The 14268-nt window shown below is 40.1% G+C and overlaps 1 protein-coding gene across 7 annotated transcripts in view; it reads right to left on the reverse strand.

Annotated features, from left to right (window-relative positions):
- Positions 1-1680: 1680 nt before the first annotated feature.
- Positions 1681-14268, reverse strand: part of tfeb (transcription factor EB) — a 34796-nt gene continuing 22208 nt past the window's right edge. For 4 of the 7 annotated variants that reach the window (XM_088085171.1, XM_088085161.1, XM_042500919.2 and 1 more), the window contains 8 exons: positions 13042-13140; positions 12667-12855; positions 11859-11948; positions 7385-7502; positions 7071-7127; positions 6449-6524; positions 6186-6333; positions 1681-4940 (listed from right to left, as the gene is read on the reverse strand). In XM_088085171.1, the coding sequence (XP_087941297.1) occupies positions 4365-4940; positions 6186-6333; positions 6449-6524; positions 7071-7127; positions 7385-7502; positions 11859-11948; positions 12667-12855; positions 13042-13140 (1353 nt within the window). In that variant the 3' untranslated portion in view covers positions 1681-4364. The remainder of the gene's footprint in view (positions 4941-6185; positions 6334-6448; positions 6525-7070; positions 7128-7384; positions 7503-11858; positions 11949-12666; positions 12856-13041; positions 13141-14268) is intronic. The other 3 variants (XM_088085182.1, XM_088085184.1, XM_088085187.1) reach the window with 3 other exon arrangements.

The following is a 14268-nucleotide window of genomic DNA, read 5'->3' on the forward strand; positions in this document are numbered from 1 at the left end:
CTTGCCATTTGAAAAAAAATTAGACTTAGTTCTTCAGTAGTATTGCAACTCAGTCCTTTCTGTGACTGCTGTGAGAATGATATCGCAGGAGAGTTAACCCTTTGAAACCTGGAGCGACATCACTATTCTTGTGCTGGTTTCAGACCCTTTTCATCCGTATTTGAACCTTTGAAGCCTGAGCAAATTGGTGCCATTTCTTTCAAAAACATATACCACAAATTGTGAGAAGTTATTAGATTTAGAAAAAAGTATTTATTTAAAAGGGTGGGGGTGGGGGGGGGGGGACTTTTTACTAGGAAAAAGTAAAATATCCAGGGGGAAAAACTATATTAATAGTTATTGCAATTACATATTTGAAATTCTGTTACAGAATTATTATAATTTTTAAGTACTTTTTCAAGGTCATATCCTTGTTTTTACTTTTGTTTTCCTGTGTTGTTGTTTTTAAACAAATTTCCAGGTCATTTTCTTGTATGTTTTACTAATTTCTTGCTAATTTTTGGGCCATTTCTTCCTTTGTTGCTCATTGCCTTCTTCCCATGTTTTTGAGGGAAATCCAGCCAATTTGCTCAGGTTTCAAAGGGTTAAAGGAGACATAAGGACCGTCTCCTACATTATAGATCTCTGGTGCTCCCTGGTGGACGTATCATGTAACTGTGTTTTAATCTGTCATCTGCCTTTGTATGCCAACACCTACAAAGACAGTGGAGGCATTACCACTAAAATAAATCATGAAATTCCTTTTTTTCCAGACCAGCCCTGAGCTCAGGGACTTTTTCCAGCCACTCCCCAGCTCCTTTGTTGGAGGAATTAACAAGACAAGATTGAACAAGATTGAAGTGTTAAAGTTTTTCTCCTGTTTTATAAAGTCCCTTTGCTACCCCAGTAATTCACTCACCTGAGCCATGGAGATGGTGTCCTCTGAGTTGTTGCTGGAACTCCCTTTAGGTGGCATGGCAATATGAAGATCAGGTCCGCTAAAAACCACTAGGTCCAAAATAAGGCCTAAGGCCTACAAGGCCAGAAGCCTGGATGATCGGAGACCAACAGAATAACTCACTCAGAGCTGAATTTCACCCCCAGATTGAAGGTAAAGTTGGCGTGATGTCTGTTTGGCTCAGTTTGTATAAGTACACCAAAGACAAATCGAGGATCCAAGAGATTTTAGATAGATAGAGTCCACTCAGTCTCTGAGAAATCACAGCAGCAGCACAGTCTCGCACCAGCATTGTTGAATTGGTGATGTTTCGTGGGAGACATGGTCAATTTATGCTAAGAAAAAACTATTCATTTATATTCACTCTTACGTTTGACTAAAGGACAAAACATATTTACACTGTCACAAAATCGGTCTCTCTCCGAATAGCGACATTTCCCAGTGGGTTTTTTTTTTTTAATTTCACTTGCATTATATTCATTTATAAATACTGAAGAGGCATATGCAAATTATTGAGATGCATGTGCTTTTCTTCACCAAACTTCCTTGTGGAAATCACAAACTGTTTTCCGTTCAATTTAGGTCATTTCATTGACAACGTAAAAGCGAAAAATTAAAGATGAGGTGCACGTTTTCTGGTAAAAATATAATAATACCAATACAAGTAATGCTAATACTATTAATAACCACACACACACACACGCACACATTTCTTAAGTCAATAAAAAAACACTTCAAGCCAGTTGAAGGATTCTGGTAAAACATTTTATATTCTCAGTAAAATCAGAACCACTTTTCCCTGTGTAGTTTGCTCTGCAGAGCGCCCTCTAGTGGAAGAGTAGAGGAGGCCTGAGCAGCTCTTTGGAGTGTTGGCTGGGTGAAAGAACAACAGTCAAACTGTGGCTGATCAGGAAAAGGCACAACTCTGGCAGACAGAGACCAACACAGAGTCAGTGATACCACGCCATGGCGACCACAACTCCTTGGCTCAGAGTTTATGTGAAGTCTGTCGTCTTCCAGTCTCCATGGAAACCAAAGTCAGGGAGGAAGGAGGCACGGCGAAAACGTCCACCTCCTTCAGTCTGACCAGAACCTCTGGTAAATCTTACATTCATAAAATGAGCAATTTGAGTTCAATCAAATCAAATCATCAAGTTTCTGTCTGGCTCCAAAATTCAAAGTTAAAATAGAGAGAAAAATAAAAACCCAATCATATAAAAATGGCATCATAAATGTACATAATATCTTCATCTCTCTAAAGTCAGTTGAAATCTTTAAGTCTACAAACGGAACGCCACTGCTTCCCCAATTAAACATTGTGGCTTGTGTGCCTTTACAGCGTGCTTACCGAAAATGGCTCTGACAACAAAGGGTAGTTTTGGAATAAAATTGAAATAGAAACTAAAACAACAAATACAAATAAAACACATTTAAGTGGCTTAGTGGTATACAACATCTGAAATAAATCTTATTCCATAATTCTTCCATGTACAAAGTCAAAACAATAATATAGTTTCCAGTGCTTTGGGAGATAAAATAAACAACAAACTATAATAAAGAAAACAAAACACATCTTTTAATCAAAAAAAAAAAAAATCAAAGGTTTTTTTTTCTACCTTCATCAGTACTGATCGTGAGCTATATCAAATCAAAGCCAAGCCCAGGGTCTACCACAGCAGAGATACAACTCAGGTCCGCCTCAGCTGTCCCCAACCATCACAGTGACATCTGTAGTGAGCGGGATCACAGATTCTCTTTAGTTTGAAGCAGCACACCTGAGTTTTACCTCTGCAGCGGGCAGCTTCACTCGACCCGTTGGGGGAGAGACTGAAGCGCAGGAGACTTGTTAACATGCTGATTTGAAAACAGCCTCAAGGCTGCACTGTATGTATGTGAGCACTATAATGCATGTGTGTGTCTGTGTGCTAGGTGGGCATCTGCATGTTTAATCCATGCCTGTTTGTGAACCGAGTGAGAGCGTGAATGCATGCAAGTGTGTGCTGAAGCTGTGCTTTAACAGTGAAAATTACACTACCTCCGCTGTCAGATAAGACAAACTACCACTTTCTCTCTCCAGTTTTAAACCCTGTCACTGTATCTTTCCTTCACCTAGGCCTCTCATGCAAGCCGAGCCCGACAAAGTCAGTTAATGAGAGAAAAATGAAACGTTTATCTCCTGCAACAACAAAAGTACAGATGGCGAAGAAGCAAAATCTAAAGCATTTACAGGCATAATTGAAGATGATATTAAATCTAAACCCTGTTCGTGATCTCTAACCTATAAAAACATGCCTTTAAGGCGCAGCAGCTGCAAAAATGAAAAGGCACATTGATAGGGGTTATGAGACGGACATAGCTCAGGTTAACATCTGCTACTGCTTAAAAATGATCCGGCTGGTGTATCCTGTTACAGTACCTGAGTATTTTGACACCTCACAGTTTTGGACGACAAGCTGTATTTTGAAGACACACGAGGTCATGACGGTGTCAGGTGTTAAAGGGGTAGAAATTGGGGGACAGCAGTGTGCATTTGTGAGAAGACAACAATAACAGCGAGAAAACGGGTGGATGAAATAACTTAAAGGGGCTTTGCTTAAAGCTGGATTATCTGCCTCCTCCAGTGAGTTTTAAAAATGTTTCCTAAAATGCGGACACTTAAAGAGCACGCCTCAGCTCTTTGTCAAACACCACACAGCTGGTGCTAGAGGAAAACGCCAACACCGGAATAACAGATTGAGGGAGAGAACAATGTGACTGGACTGCATCCCCTTTAAGATAAATTATGCATGCAGGACCATGACGCTATTTCCATTTTATTCACTATCGTTCATTCAATCATTTATGGTTACTAAAAGAGGTTGATGTAAGGAGAAAATAACTTGTCCTCTATCAAGTGAGACAATGCGCTCGGTTGTCCTTGTATCTGATAACTTCAATCTAATTAACTGCTGGTTTTGTCGCCTTGTTCAATTATGATTCAGGGCCACCTTTATGGAAACAAGGCCAAGTGCGCTATATAACTCCTGACCCGGCGGTGTTGGTTCACCTCTTGCAAATGCTCTGTTGGGCAAAGTTTCAAACTGCTCAATTTATCTCATATGCACTTGTGTGTGCTTGCAACCTATACCGAATATTTTCAACTGTGTGAGGGCTGTGTACCTTCTTTTGCTAGTGCCATTACAGGGAGATAATTGTACCACAAATGAGTGTCAACGGTGTATGTTCGAGATGTGTGATGTGTATAGAGAGTATCTGTGTGTGCCGGCTGATTCCTTTATGTTGTGTGTGCTGTAAATGTGTTGTGTTGTGCAGATGTACTGTCACTTTTTATTTTTATATTTTTACTGCAACCTCTCTGAAACCTCTTTGTGCTGCTTGTGCATGCATTTGTGTGAGTGTGTGTGTGTGTGTGTGTGCACACATGTGTCTACAGTATGTCTCCATCCTCTATGCTGAAGCTGGATCTGCGGCTCGAGTCGACGGAGGCTTCAGGCGACATCGCGGAGAGCAGAGGGTCTCCTCCCATAGGGGACAAGGGCTCGTCCATCATCAGGAAGCCCAGCTCGCCTCTCCTCCCCTGCATGTCCAGCCCGCCCAGGTCGCCTAGCCCCGACATGCCGTCTGAGAAGCCGGGTATCCCATCACACAAGTCCAGCGACTGGTTAAAGTCAAAGGGCTGGGAGCTGCCTACAGCTGGGAACTGGATGGGTGGCTGCTGCTGCTGCAGGTGTTGTGGGAGCGGTGGCAGCTGCCTGTGCTGTTGCTGAACCTGGCTCTGGGGGTGGAGGTGGGACTGCGGGAGGAAGTGGTGTTGCTGGACCTGGGGATGAGGCTGGTTTTGGGGTAGGTGCTGGGGCTGGTGATGGGCTTGTGCTTGGTGGGAGAGGTTCTCCTCTGGGCTGGTCTCTTGTTTTATGTAAGAAGCCATCAGGTCAGCTGAGTTCAGGGCAGAGGGGGAGTTGCTGCTGGGCAGGCCATGTAGACGAGCCTGCATCTCTAGCTCCTGTAGACAATGGACAGAAGGCAACATAGTCAGTTTACCGTTAGTGACGATTACGTTAACTAACAGTGTGACTAATTATGTTCCTTAGCTGCCTTTTTTTCCATGACTAAGTCGAGACGGCATCAGCGTCATTAAACTGTGACTATTTCAATATTAAATATCATTGACAAGAACAGAGAAGAATAAAAATGTATTTAAAAAGTTAAACTTTGGGGCGCCACAGCTGCCGTGGGTTTGATTCTGACCTCAGCACTCTGCTGCATTTCATGAGCTCTCTCTCCCACTTTTACACTTTCCTATCTCCAATTAAGGCAAAAGCCAAATAATATTTAAAATTATCTTGAACGAAGAATAAAAATAGTAAACCTTTACTAGTATCTGTATTTACGTTTGTTGACAAAAAAGGAGACCAAATATTTTATACTGGTCATGAATATGTGTGTTAATTAAGTAATCAGTTGTGCAGTTGGAGTGTCTGTGTGTGTGTATGTCTTGACAGAATAGTGTATCTAAATACAAACTAATACCATCTCAGACCTTAGTTGTAGGTACAGACTACTTGTTTTCATATTTGGCAGTCTTGAACACATTCACAGGTCAGTCATAAGAGGGCTTCAACAACTTGGGATGCCCAAAAATAGGACTAAACTTCTAGCAAAGTGCTGCACCATCTCTGCTATCATTGGCAGCCGCCATATATGGTGGAGAAGGCTGCTACTTACATCCCTGACAACGAAGTACTATGTTTTCGGTTCTGAAACCCTGCATCACCTGTGTTTTGCAAATATATTCTATTGCACCTTTAATATTTGTGTCATTGTACCAGATATTTTTATGTGGACATGTATAAATTGTTAAACTGTAGCTGGGAAAGTAATGATTTAATCCTTGTTTTTTAACTGATGATTATAACATAAAATCATGTGACATCATTTGACTTAAATCGCAAAACTATTGGTTTCTTAGGGGGACAGGATTGACTGAAATGTTCAAAATAATGAAAAAAAATGTCAACAGTTTTCATTGACTAAAATTTAAACAGCTACAGTTTCTTTGACGAAGATGAGAGTAAAATGTCCAAACTAGTAAACAAAATTTAATATAAAGAAAAAAACACAATGGTGCTTTTTTTGTAAAAGCTGACAAATGTAACACTACTCTCAATTTATTTGCTGTGGTTGTGTTTCAGTGTGTGTGTGTGTGTGTGTGTGTGTGTGTGTGTGTGTGTGTGTGTGTGTGTGTTACCTGGATGCGTAGCATCAGTTGTTTGTTGGTCAGCTCCATCCTTTTAAAGTTGTTTTCCACCTCTCTGGACCGATGAGCATCCTTCTGCATGCGTTTGATGTACTCTACAGACGCCCGCAGTATGGTGCCTTTGTTCCAGCGTACATCACTATATGCAGTAAAGAATACACAGGCCATTTCCACAGGTAAATAACTGGCAGTAACATATTCCATTCAAATGTTTGTATCTACACTGCAACAGAAGAATTATGAAAGCAACTCACAGGTCATTGGTTTTAGGGATCATGGTGCCCAGCTCTTTGATACGATCATTGATGTTGAATCTCCTTCTCCTCTCAACTATTAAAGAGGAAAGAAGAGACAAAAGGGAGACAGAGGAAAACACATGATGAGGATAATATATCAGATAAATCAAAGGCATGAAGAGAGGAACAAAAAAAGAGCCTGTCTTTGGAGATTCAAAAGTCAGTTCTGAAGTAAGGCTGTATAACATCCAAACAAACTGTGAGCATGACACAGGGTTGGGATTGTAGTGGTTAGTATAGATCAGTGAATACTTGATATATACGGTAAAGGACAAAGAGGGACAAACGTTTGGGCGCGCACGCACACACAGTCACAGGCAATTACACTTTAGTGCCAGGACAGCAGAAATTACCAGGTTAACCATCCACCCACTAGTTGCACTATGTCAGCTAAATCAGCACAAGGCTACATAACACTGTTTTTGCAAGAGACGGATTATGGTGTCTGTGTCTGTGTGTGTGTGTGAGAGAGTCTGTGTGTGTGTGTGTGTGTGTGTGTGTGTGTGTGTGTGTTGCAAGTGAGAAAGTAGGAAAAGACATACATCATTTGGTTAAAGAGCCTGTTGAGCGAAAGACTTACTCAGATTGTGGTTGTCTTTCTTCTGCCTCTCCTTAGCCAGGGCACGGGCTTCTGTGTCTTTGCAAAAACAAAAGGTGATTAACTAATGGCTGAGACTGAGCCATCTGTTACAAGACAGAAACAGTTTATAAAAGGTGTCAATAAATGCCACAGCATAAATAACAGGACGAGGCACCGTGGGAAGCAAATGCATTCTCTCAGTGACTGTGACTCAGTGTCTTTTATAGTAACAATAGTTGGACCAAGTTTGGATAATTTGTAAAGTTTCCAAGCCATTGTGACTACACAAAGTGCGGAACTTTTGACTTTCGCACCTGACAGTTCTCGTTTGATGGTCAAGTTGGCGGGACAGGAGTTACTGGTCATAGCAATGGCTGGGCCTTTCATCCCCGGACCTGTATACACATCCAGGTGACTGCTAGACAGCGGGAGCTGGGGACACACAGCAAGACATGCACACGAAATAATTACAACATTATTCATTTGCCAAATATCACTTTGTTATGTGAGCTGTGCAGAATGAAGGTAGAGTTCAAAAGCGTTTATGTATAACTTTATTCAGTGCTTTGTTGCCCATGAACAGACTGGTTGTGAATGAAACCCTTCAAAATCACTGTTATTCATCGAGATGACCATGATGAAAAATGACATGAAATGAGCTTTATCTGTGTTTAACTATGATATGAGAGGAGTGAATGTTAAAATTAATTAGACTTTTTGAAAAGCAATTTAACCAGAAAATACGCTAATCTAAATAATTTCTTTCTGTTCCTCAAACTACAGCTCCATACACCTTGGTAAGTATCTTTATATAGTCAGTGTCCTTGTTTAGTGTGCTGTAAAGAACAGATAGCAGGAGATAATGCGATAATATCACACCTTACCAAGCCTGCGAAACACACAGCAATGATTGACTATCATCCTATCAACCTTATCTTTCTTTATGGCTTGTTTCTCTCGGCTCCTGAACTCATACTTTCCTCGTTTGCACTTTAGACGTTGCGCAAAAGCTGCCATTTACTTTTGTATGGACCCCTAAAGAGATGTGATTTCCTTTTAATTGTACTGTATAGTTTGAGTGAGATTGGACTTTTTATGCCTCGTTACAAAAGCAGATCGCACTCCCTGAAGCGAGGGCAAATGTGACAGCGCTAATGAGGCCTGAGAGATAAAGAACTTAAAGGAAAAGATACCTTATCTGCAGGCTACTGTTTGAGCTGTGAGATCAAACATATTCACACGCATAAACACACACACACGCACACATCCGCAGGTTCACCTCTGTATGTAAATTATATGCTCTGTTAGAAGTCTTAGATAGGGAGAAGGAAATTATACTGTCATGGTTTACACCTTTGCAAAAAGTAATCGTTTTTTGAGCTGTTTAGATGTGGAAAATCACATTACAACTAGATCACAAATAGACATTAAATTAACTAGTTGAATTTCATCGCATATGACGACATACTAAAGCAGGAAAAAACCTGACATATTAACTGCTTTCAACTGTGAGTTTTAAAAACAAAAACTGTGTATCAATATAAGTGGAAAAAATCCTTATAAAATCAGATCATAATGCCCCACCCTGTTACAGAGCGGTATAAATTAATCAGTTAGTTTAAAATAATCAGCAATTAATTTGATAATCAAGTATTTTCTTTTAGATAAAAAAGTCAGAACTGTTTGATTCCCACTTCTGTGACAATAAAACAAATATTTTGAGTAATGGACAAAGGATTGAGGACATGATCATGGGCTTTGGGAAACGCTGTTCAACATGTTTTATCATTTTTGGATATTTTATAGACCAAAAAACTCATCAATTAATCAATAAAATAACCATATTCATCAACATGAAATAATCATTAGTTGCAGCCCTATCTTGTTATGGATACTTAATGTTTTCTGTTGATGATAGAAAAACACACAGTTTCAGATAAACTTTTATTCCCAGCCTCCTCCACGGCCAGGCGGCCTACCTCTCACAAAGCCCCACTCCAATGAGAACCCAATCTAACTCAACTGAACAAGCAAGCGTGACCGGGACTGAGAATGGCTCAGTGTAACCATCCATACACACTCGCACACATTTAAGACTCAAACTGTTCACTTGTGCCTGGTATTCACTGGTGTTCCCGGCTTTTACTCAACTTTGAGATTCCAAGAATTCCATGGAGTTTGCCGCTTTAATCCCCATCAGGATTAGCAGGTGAGTTTTGCTCACTGGTCTGTCAGTTGGGAATAAGTCTCCGAGTTTTGTTGCCAGTGTGTATTAATACAAAACACACACAACAATGATAATATGTTGTAAAATGCAGCATTGATTACCTCTCTTTCTCTCTCAGTTACTTTATTGTGTTGGCTTTACTCACACTGATCAATTGCCTAATCCAATCAATCAGAGTAAAATATGCACACATACAAACACATGCATGCCAGCACAGTCACATTGATTAAACACATCAACCACAGAGGACATATTATCAGATAAAGCCACAGGAGGCAGTTGGGATATCAATCTGTCTCTCTCTCTCTCTCTCTCACACACACACACACACACACACACACACACACACACACACACACAGTTGTGAGTCAGACAGACGACCACACAATGAGATAAGTCTGTACTTGTTTACCTGGCTAACATAACTTCTACAATTAAATGATGCTCAATATCAACTAAAATGTGCAAGAATTCTGATTCCAGTGCTGCAAAACCCCCATCATGTGCACAAACAAAAAAAAAAAAAAAATCTAAAACCTCACCCACCCCACCACCCGTGTTGTGGCTCATTTTATAATCAGGGACTCAAGGCTGGGAGTTAGAGCATCCTGTGCTTCACTTAGAGCGAAACTCCTACAACACTAACCAAAGTCATGTTTAACTGTCAAACAACAGCGCTTCAGTGTCTTACCAGCTGAATCTGTTCTCCTTCAATAACTTCCACAATGGCATACGTCTTATTCATCTCCTTCATCCTCTACTCCTTCCCTCACTAAGACAGATGTCTTTCTTCCTCTCTTTCTGGCACTGCCGCCCTGTCCTGGGAGACTGACCTCGCCGGCACCGATTCCTGTCTTTCTTCTACCTCCGCTCCCCACCAAACAGGAGTGAACTTTCCCCTAACTGGACTTTCAGCCTGTTTTCCCTTGCACAAATTGCCCTCATCCCCCTATCCCTCCTCCCCTCTTTTCCACCCCCTTCTCCTTCACCACCTCCCTCTCTCTCCGAATATCTTGTAAACAAGTTGAACTCTAACTGCTGGCAGTTTAATTGTTAATTTTCTGAGTTCGTTCCCTGAGACATAAAGCACTGTACAGTCCTCGTCTGGCATGTCTTCCCTGCAGCTTCTAACTATGTTCAGCACGGTTTAAGGATGGAATGTCCTTAACTCAATTATACACTTTTGCATGGATGTAAATTTGTGCTTATGGGTCAAAAAAAAAATATCAGGACATTCAGTAACAGATTCACAGCAGCATTAGAGCAAAATTACAATGGTTGCCTTGCAACGCTTCGTCACACTGATTGCAGTTTAAGAATTAACAACTGCATGAACACCATCACATCCCTAATAACACCGACATCTAAGAACATCAACAATAATTGACAGGAGTGACAAAAACAGAGAAAGACTGAACAGATGCAGGGTCAGCTCTTCAGAAGCTACTGAAAAGCCAACAACTGACTGGACATTTCCAACTCCAACTGTGACTAAGTAATTTTGTCTATTTCTAAAACTTACAATATTCTGTCTCTTAAAGGTTCAGCGGGTAACTTAAAAAATATATCTTTTGTCATATTGTCTCTTTATCCTTACAGTAGTACATGAGGTAGATCATTTGTGGAAAATTCCTGTTCCTCTGGCTTCTCCCAGTGCTCGTAATGGCATTAGAAAGAATCAACCACTCCTTCATGAAAATAACCAATCAACCAATCTGAAAACAACCAATCAGAGGGAGTCTCTAACATTTCTCCACTGAGGACCTTTGCAAACGCAATAGCTGAGAAACCAGCAGTTTAAAAAATGCCCATTCCTCCTGAGCCAACAACAACATACACGGCAAACACAAGTAAACAAAAGATGTAAAGCACCCTTGCTTTTCATTGTCGATCTACTTCTGAGCAGTGGTTAACACTGCATTGGAGACTTCACCTGGCTCTTATTAGTAGTTTTTCTTCAGGCGTTGTTTTTTGCAAAAGGCAGAAGGACCACTAGGATGAGCACAAGGAACCTTTTACAAAAGTTACATACTGAACCATTAAAACAAGAAACATTGCCTGTTACTTGGTCAGTTTTAGCATTTTTACTAACTTTTTTTTTATATAAATAGTTTTTTAACAACATAATGAAAATAAAGTAAAGTAAAATACAGTCCACGACTCCAGTCAAGATTGAATAGTTAAAACGTCTCATGCTATTCAAACACTATTTTATAAATATTTTCCTCACTTCTTTGTGTTTTTTGAAGAAATTTGCATGTTGCCTTTGTTGTAAGGAAAAGATAAGTTGACACAAAGTATCTGTGTCAAGTAAGACAATCAAAAACCTTTCCTGAAAGGACTTCACAATTCAATCATATGATATACTCTATCCTTAGACCCTGGGTTCAAATAAGGAAAATACTGTAAAAATCCCCCCCAACAAAAACCCTAAAACTTTCCTGACACATGTAGGAAATATTTGGTAATGATCTAACCTGGAATAAGTACATCAGTCATATAAAATATAAAAATTGAGGATTACTGAAATGACACCTCGTTGGTGGGTTGGTTCTACTTACTGTGTTTGGCATCTGGATGGGGTCAATATATGCCTGAATATCGTCGTAATTGGACTGCATACTGATGATGTCATCAATGACCTCATCCATCTGGAGAAAAAAAAGGGTGTTCCTTGTGTGACTATGGCAAGCTAAAAGACCTCTCATGTCTGACTTAGACAGAAAAACTGAGACTAATCCACATTTCTGTGTTTAGCAAAAAAAAAAAAAAAAAACACAGAAAAGACAGCTGGTATGCAGGCCTCCAGGTGAACTCGCCTGCAGGTGCATGTCTCACTCAAGAGAAGACTTGAGATAACTTCTATGTCACTGAGGGTAAGTGGTAAGACTATTCTAGGGTAAAAGAAGAGGGGTCAAGAGTTGGAGAAGGAGGAGGAGGAGAGCTGGTCAAAGTCTGTCAGGTCAAGGGCCTTACTTTCTGCTGCTCTTCTGTAACTTGTTAAGCTGTAATTACTGTTGCAAGGCCATAATGGAGCATTTAAACTCCAATGATAGACAGTTTCAGTTACTGCCAGTTAGCCAACACATTCATCCACATGCCAACTGTACGCAAGACACATTGACACCAATGCACTTACAAATGCTGCTGCAACTTACCAAAGACCAATTAAATCATTATGTACTTTCATAAAATGTGGAGATAATGTCACTTCGGGGGCAATATTCAATCCTCATAATTTTATATAGTGTGATTAAGTCATATTTTTGGCATATTTGTTCAATCTGGTTGTTGTAAACTGTACTTTATAACATGACCTGGAATTAATGTTTATCATGCCACTGTCTGCCCACGCTCCTGGGCATCTACCTCTGTCTCGTGGCTGGAGCCGATGTTGAGCATGGCCATGGGGCTGTTTGGGGCGCTGTTTCCAGACATGATCTGCTCGGTGCGCAAGTGTGGGGAGTGGAGGGGTGGGGGGGCAGACGCTGAGCCCCCTGTAGGTCCCATGTTTGTGGGAGGAGAGGGCTGCACCGGCCCTGCTACTGCGTGGACCGTCTACGGACAGAGAGAAGGTGATGGCGGTGTTAATGACTTAGTACTGGCGTAGATAGATGTACTGCAATACTGTTGTTAGACAAAACAGACAAAAACAGAGAGGGGCCATGTTTACAGTTCATGGAAGGCATCTAATGGAACACAGACAGGCATTACAGACAAGAGTAAAGGCATCCAGAAAGGTACCTGTTTGGTGGCATAGGTGGTGGACAGGTATTCTTTCACCTGTTGCCTCCGAGACTGACGGATGTGGTAGTCTGTAGGATTCTCAAGGTGGGTCTGTACCTGTATTAGGGATGGACAGTAAAAGGATTATCAACTCTTATTTGATAACTTTGCACACTGATCCAATTCACTGTTGATCCTGTTAATGACTCATTTTTGACTCAATTTTTCTGAAAACACAAGATTTATAGTCAGTTAGTAATTTAGTATTGTTCAAGGACACAGTCTGTGATCCAAATATGAACACTCGGGTTGAAAGGTGCTGTTACTCCAACACTGACTGACAACCCATTAAATACGTACGTAAAAACGTATTCTTTAACAATAACATAGAATTAATGCAGTCAAAAATGACCATATTGGCGTTTATTGTTTATGTAAAAACAAATGCTCAAAAAATGCTTGAAAAACTGCTAGTTTAATCATTACAACTTGCCCCTTGGGTAAAAGATGCACTTGGAATAGCTTTAAAGGATGCAAGCTGTAAGTAAAATCATTTTAATTGGATTTTATTTGTACAAAAAGCTCTGTCCAATAACCTAGAGCACTTTTTTATTCTGAGATATGCTTGAGTGAGAGTGAGAGAAGGTTGTGTAACCCGTTGCAGTTTTGGAGAAAAGGTAAAAGTTATTTAAAGGACAAGTGTGTAGGATTTAGTGGCATTTAGTGATGAGGTTGCAGAATGCAACCAACTTAAACTTCTCTCTCAACTTAAACTTCCCAAGTGTGTAGGAGAGCTACAGTGGTTTGTCTGTTCTGGGCTACAGTAGAAACATGGCAAACTCCATGGAGGATGACCCATTCTGTATGTAGATATAAAAAGCTCATTATAAGGAAACAAAAACACAACAATTCCTAGTTTCAGGTGATTATAAACTTATGAAAACATAGTTATGCATATCACATACTGCCAATATATCCCTCTAAATGGCAATGTTTTATTATGAACATAAAATTAAATTTCCAGTAAAGAAAATAACAAAAAATATGAGTTTATACCAATTATAGTTTTTCGAAAAAAAAAGAAAATTGAAATTGAAAATTTGAATCTGCAAAAAAAAAATGCAACTGCTGCATCTTTAAGTTTAAGCTAACAAAACATCATTATGTGACTGTATTGATATTTTCACAGCAAATATTTGAACATTTTTCCTATTTTGTAACAGCCCAAGCACCACATGAAAACCA

This window comes from Plectropomus leopardus, chromosome 2 (genome assembly GCF_026936395.1).
Source record: "Plectropomus leopardus strain MGB_pleo_1.0 chromosome 2, ASM2693639v1, whole genome shotgun sequence".
NCBI lineage: Eukaryota > Metazoa > Chordata > Actinopteri > Perciformes > Serranidae > Plectropomus > Plectropomus leopardus.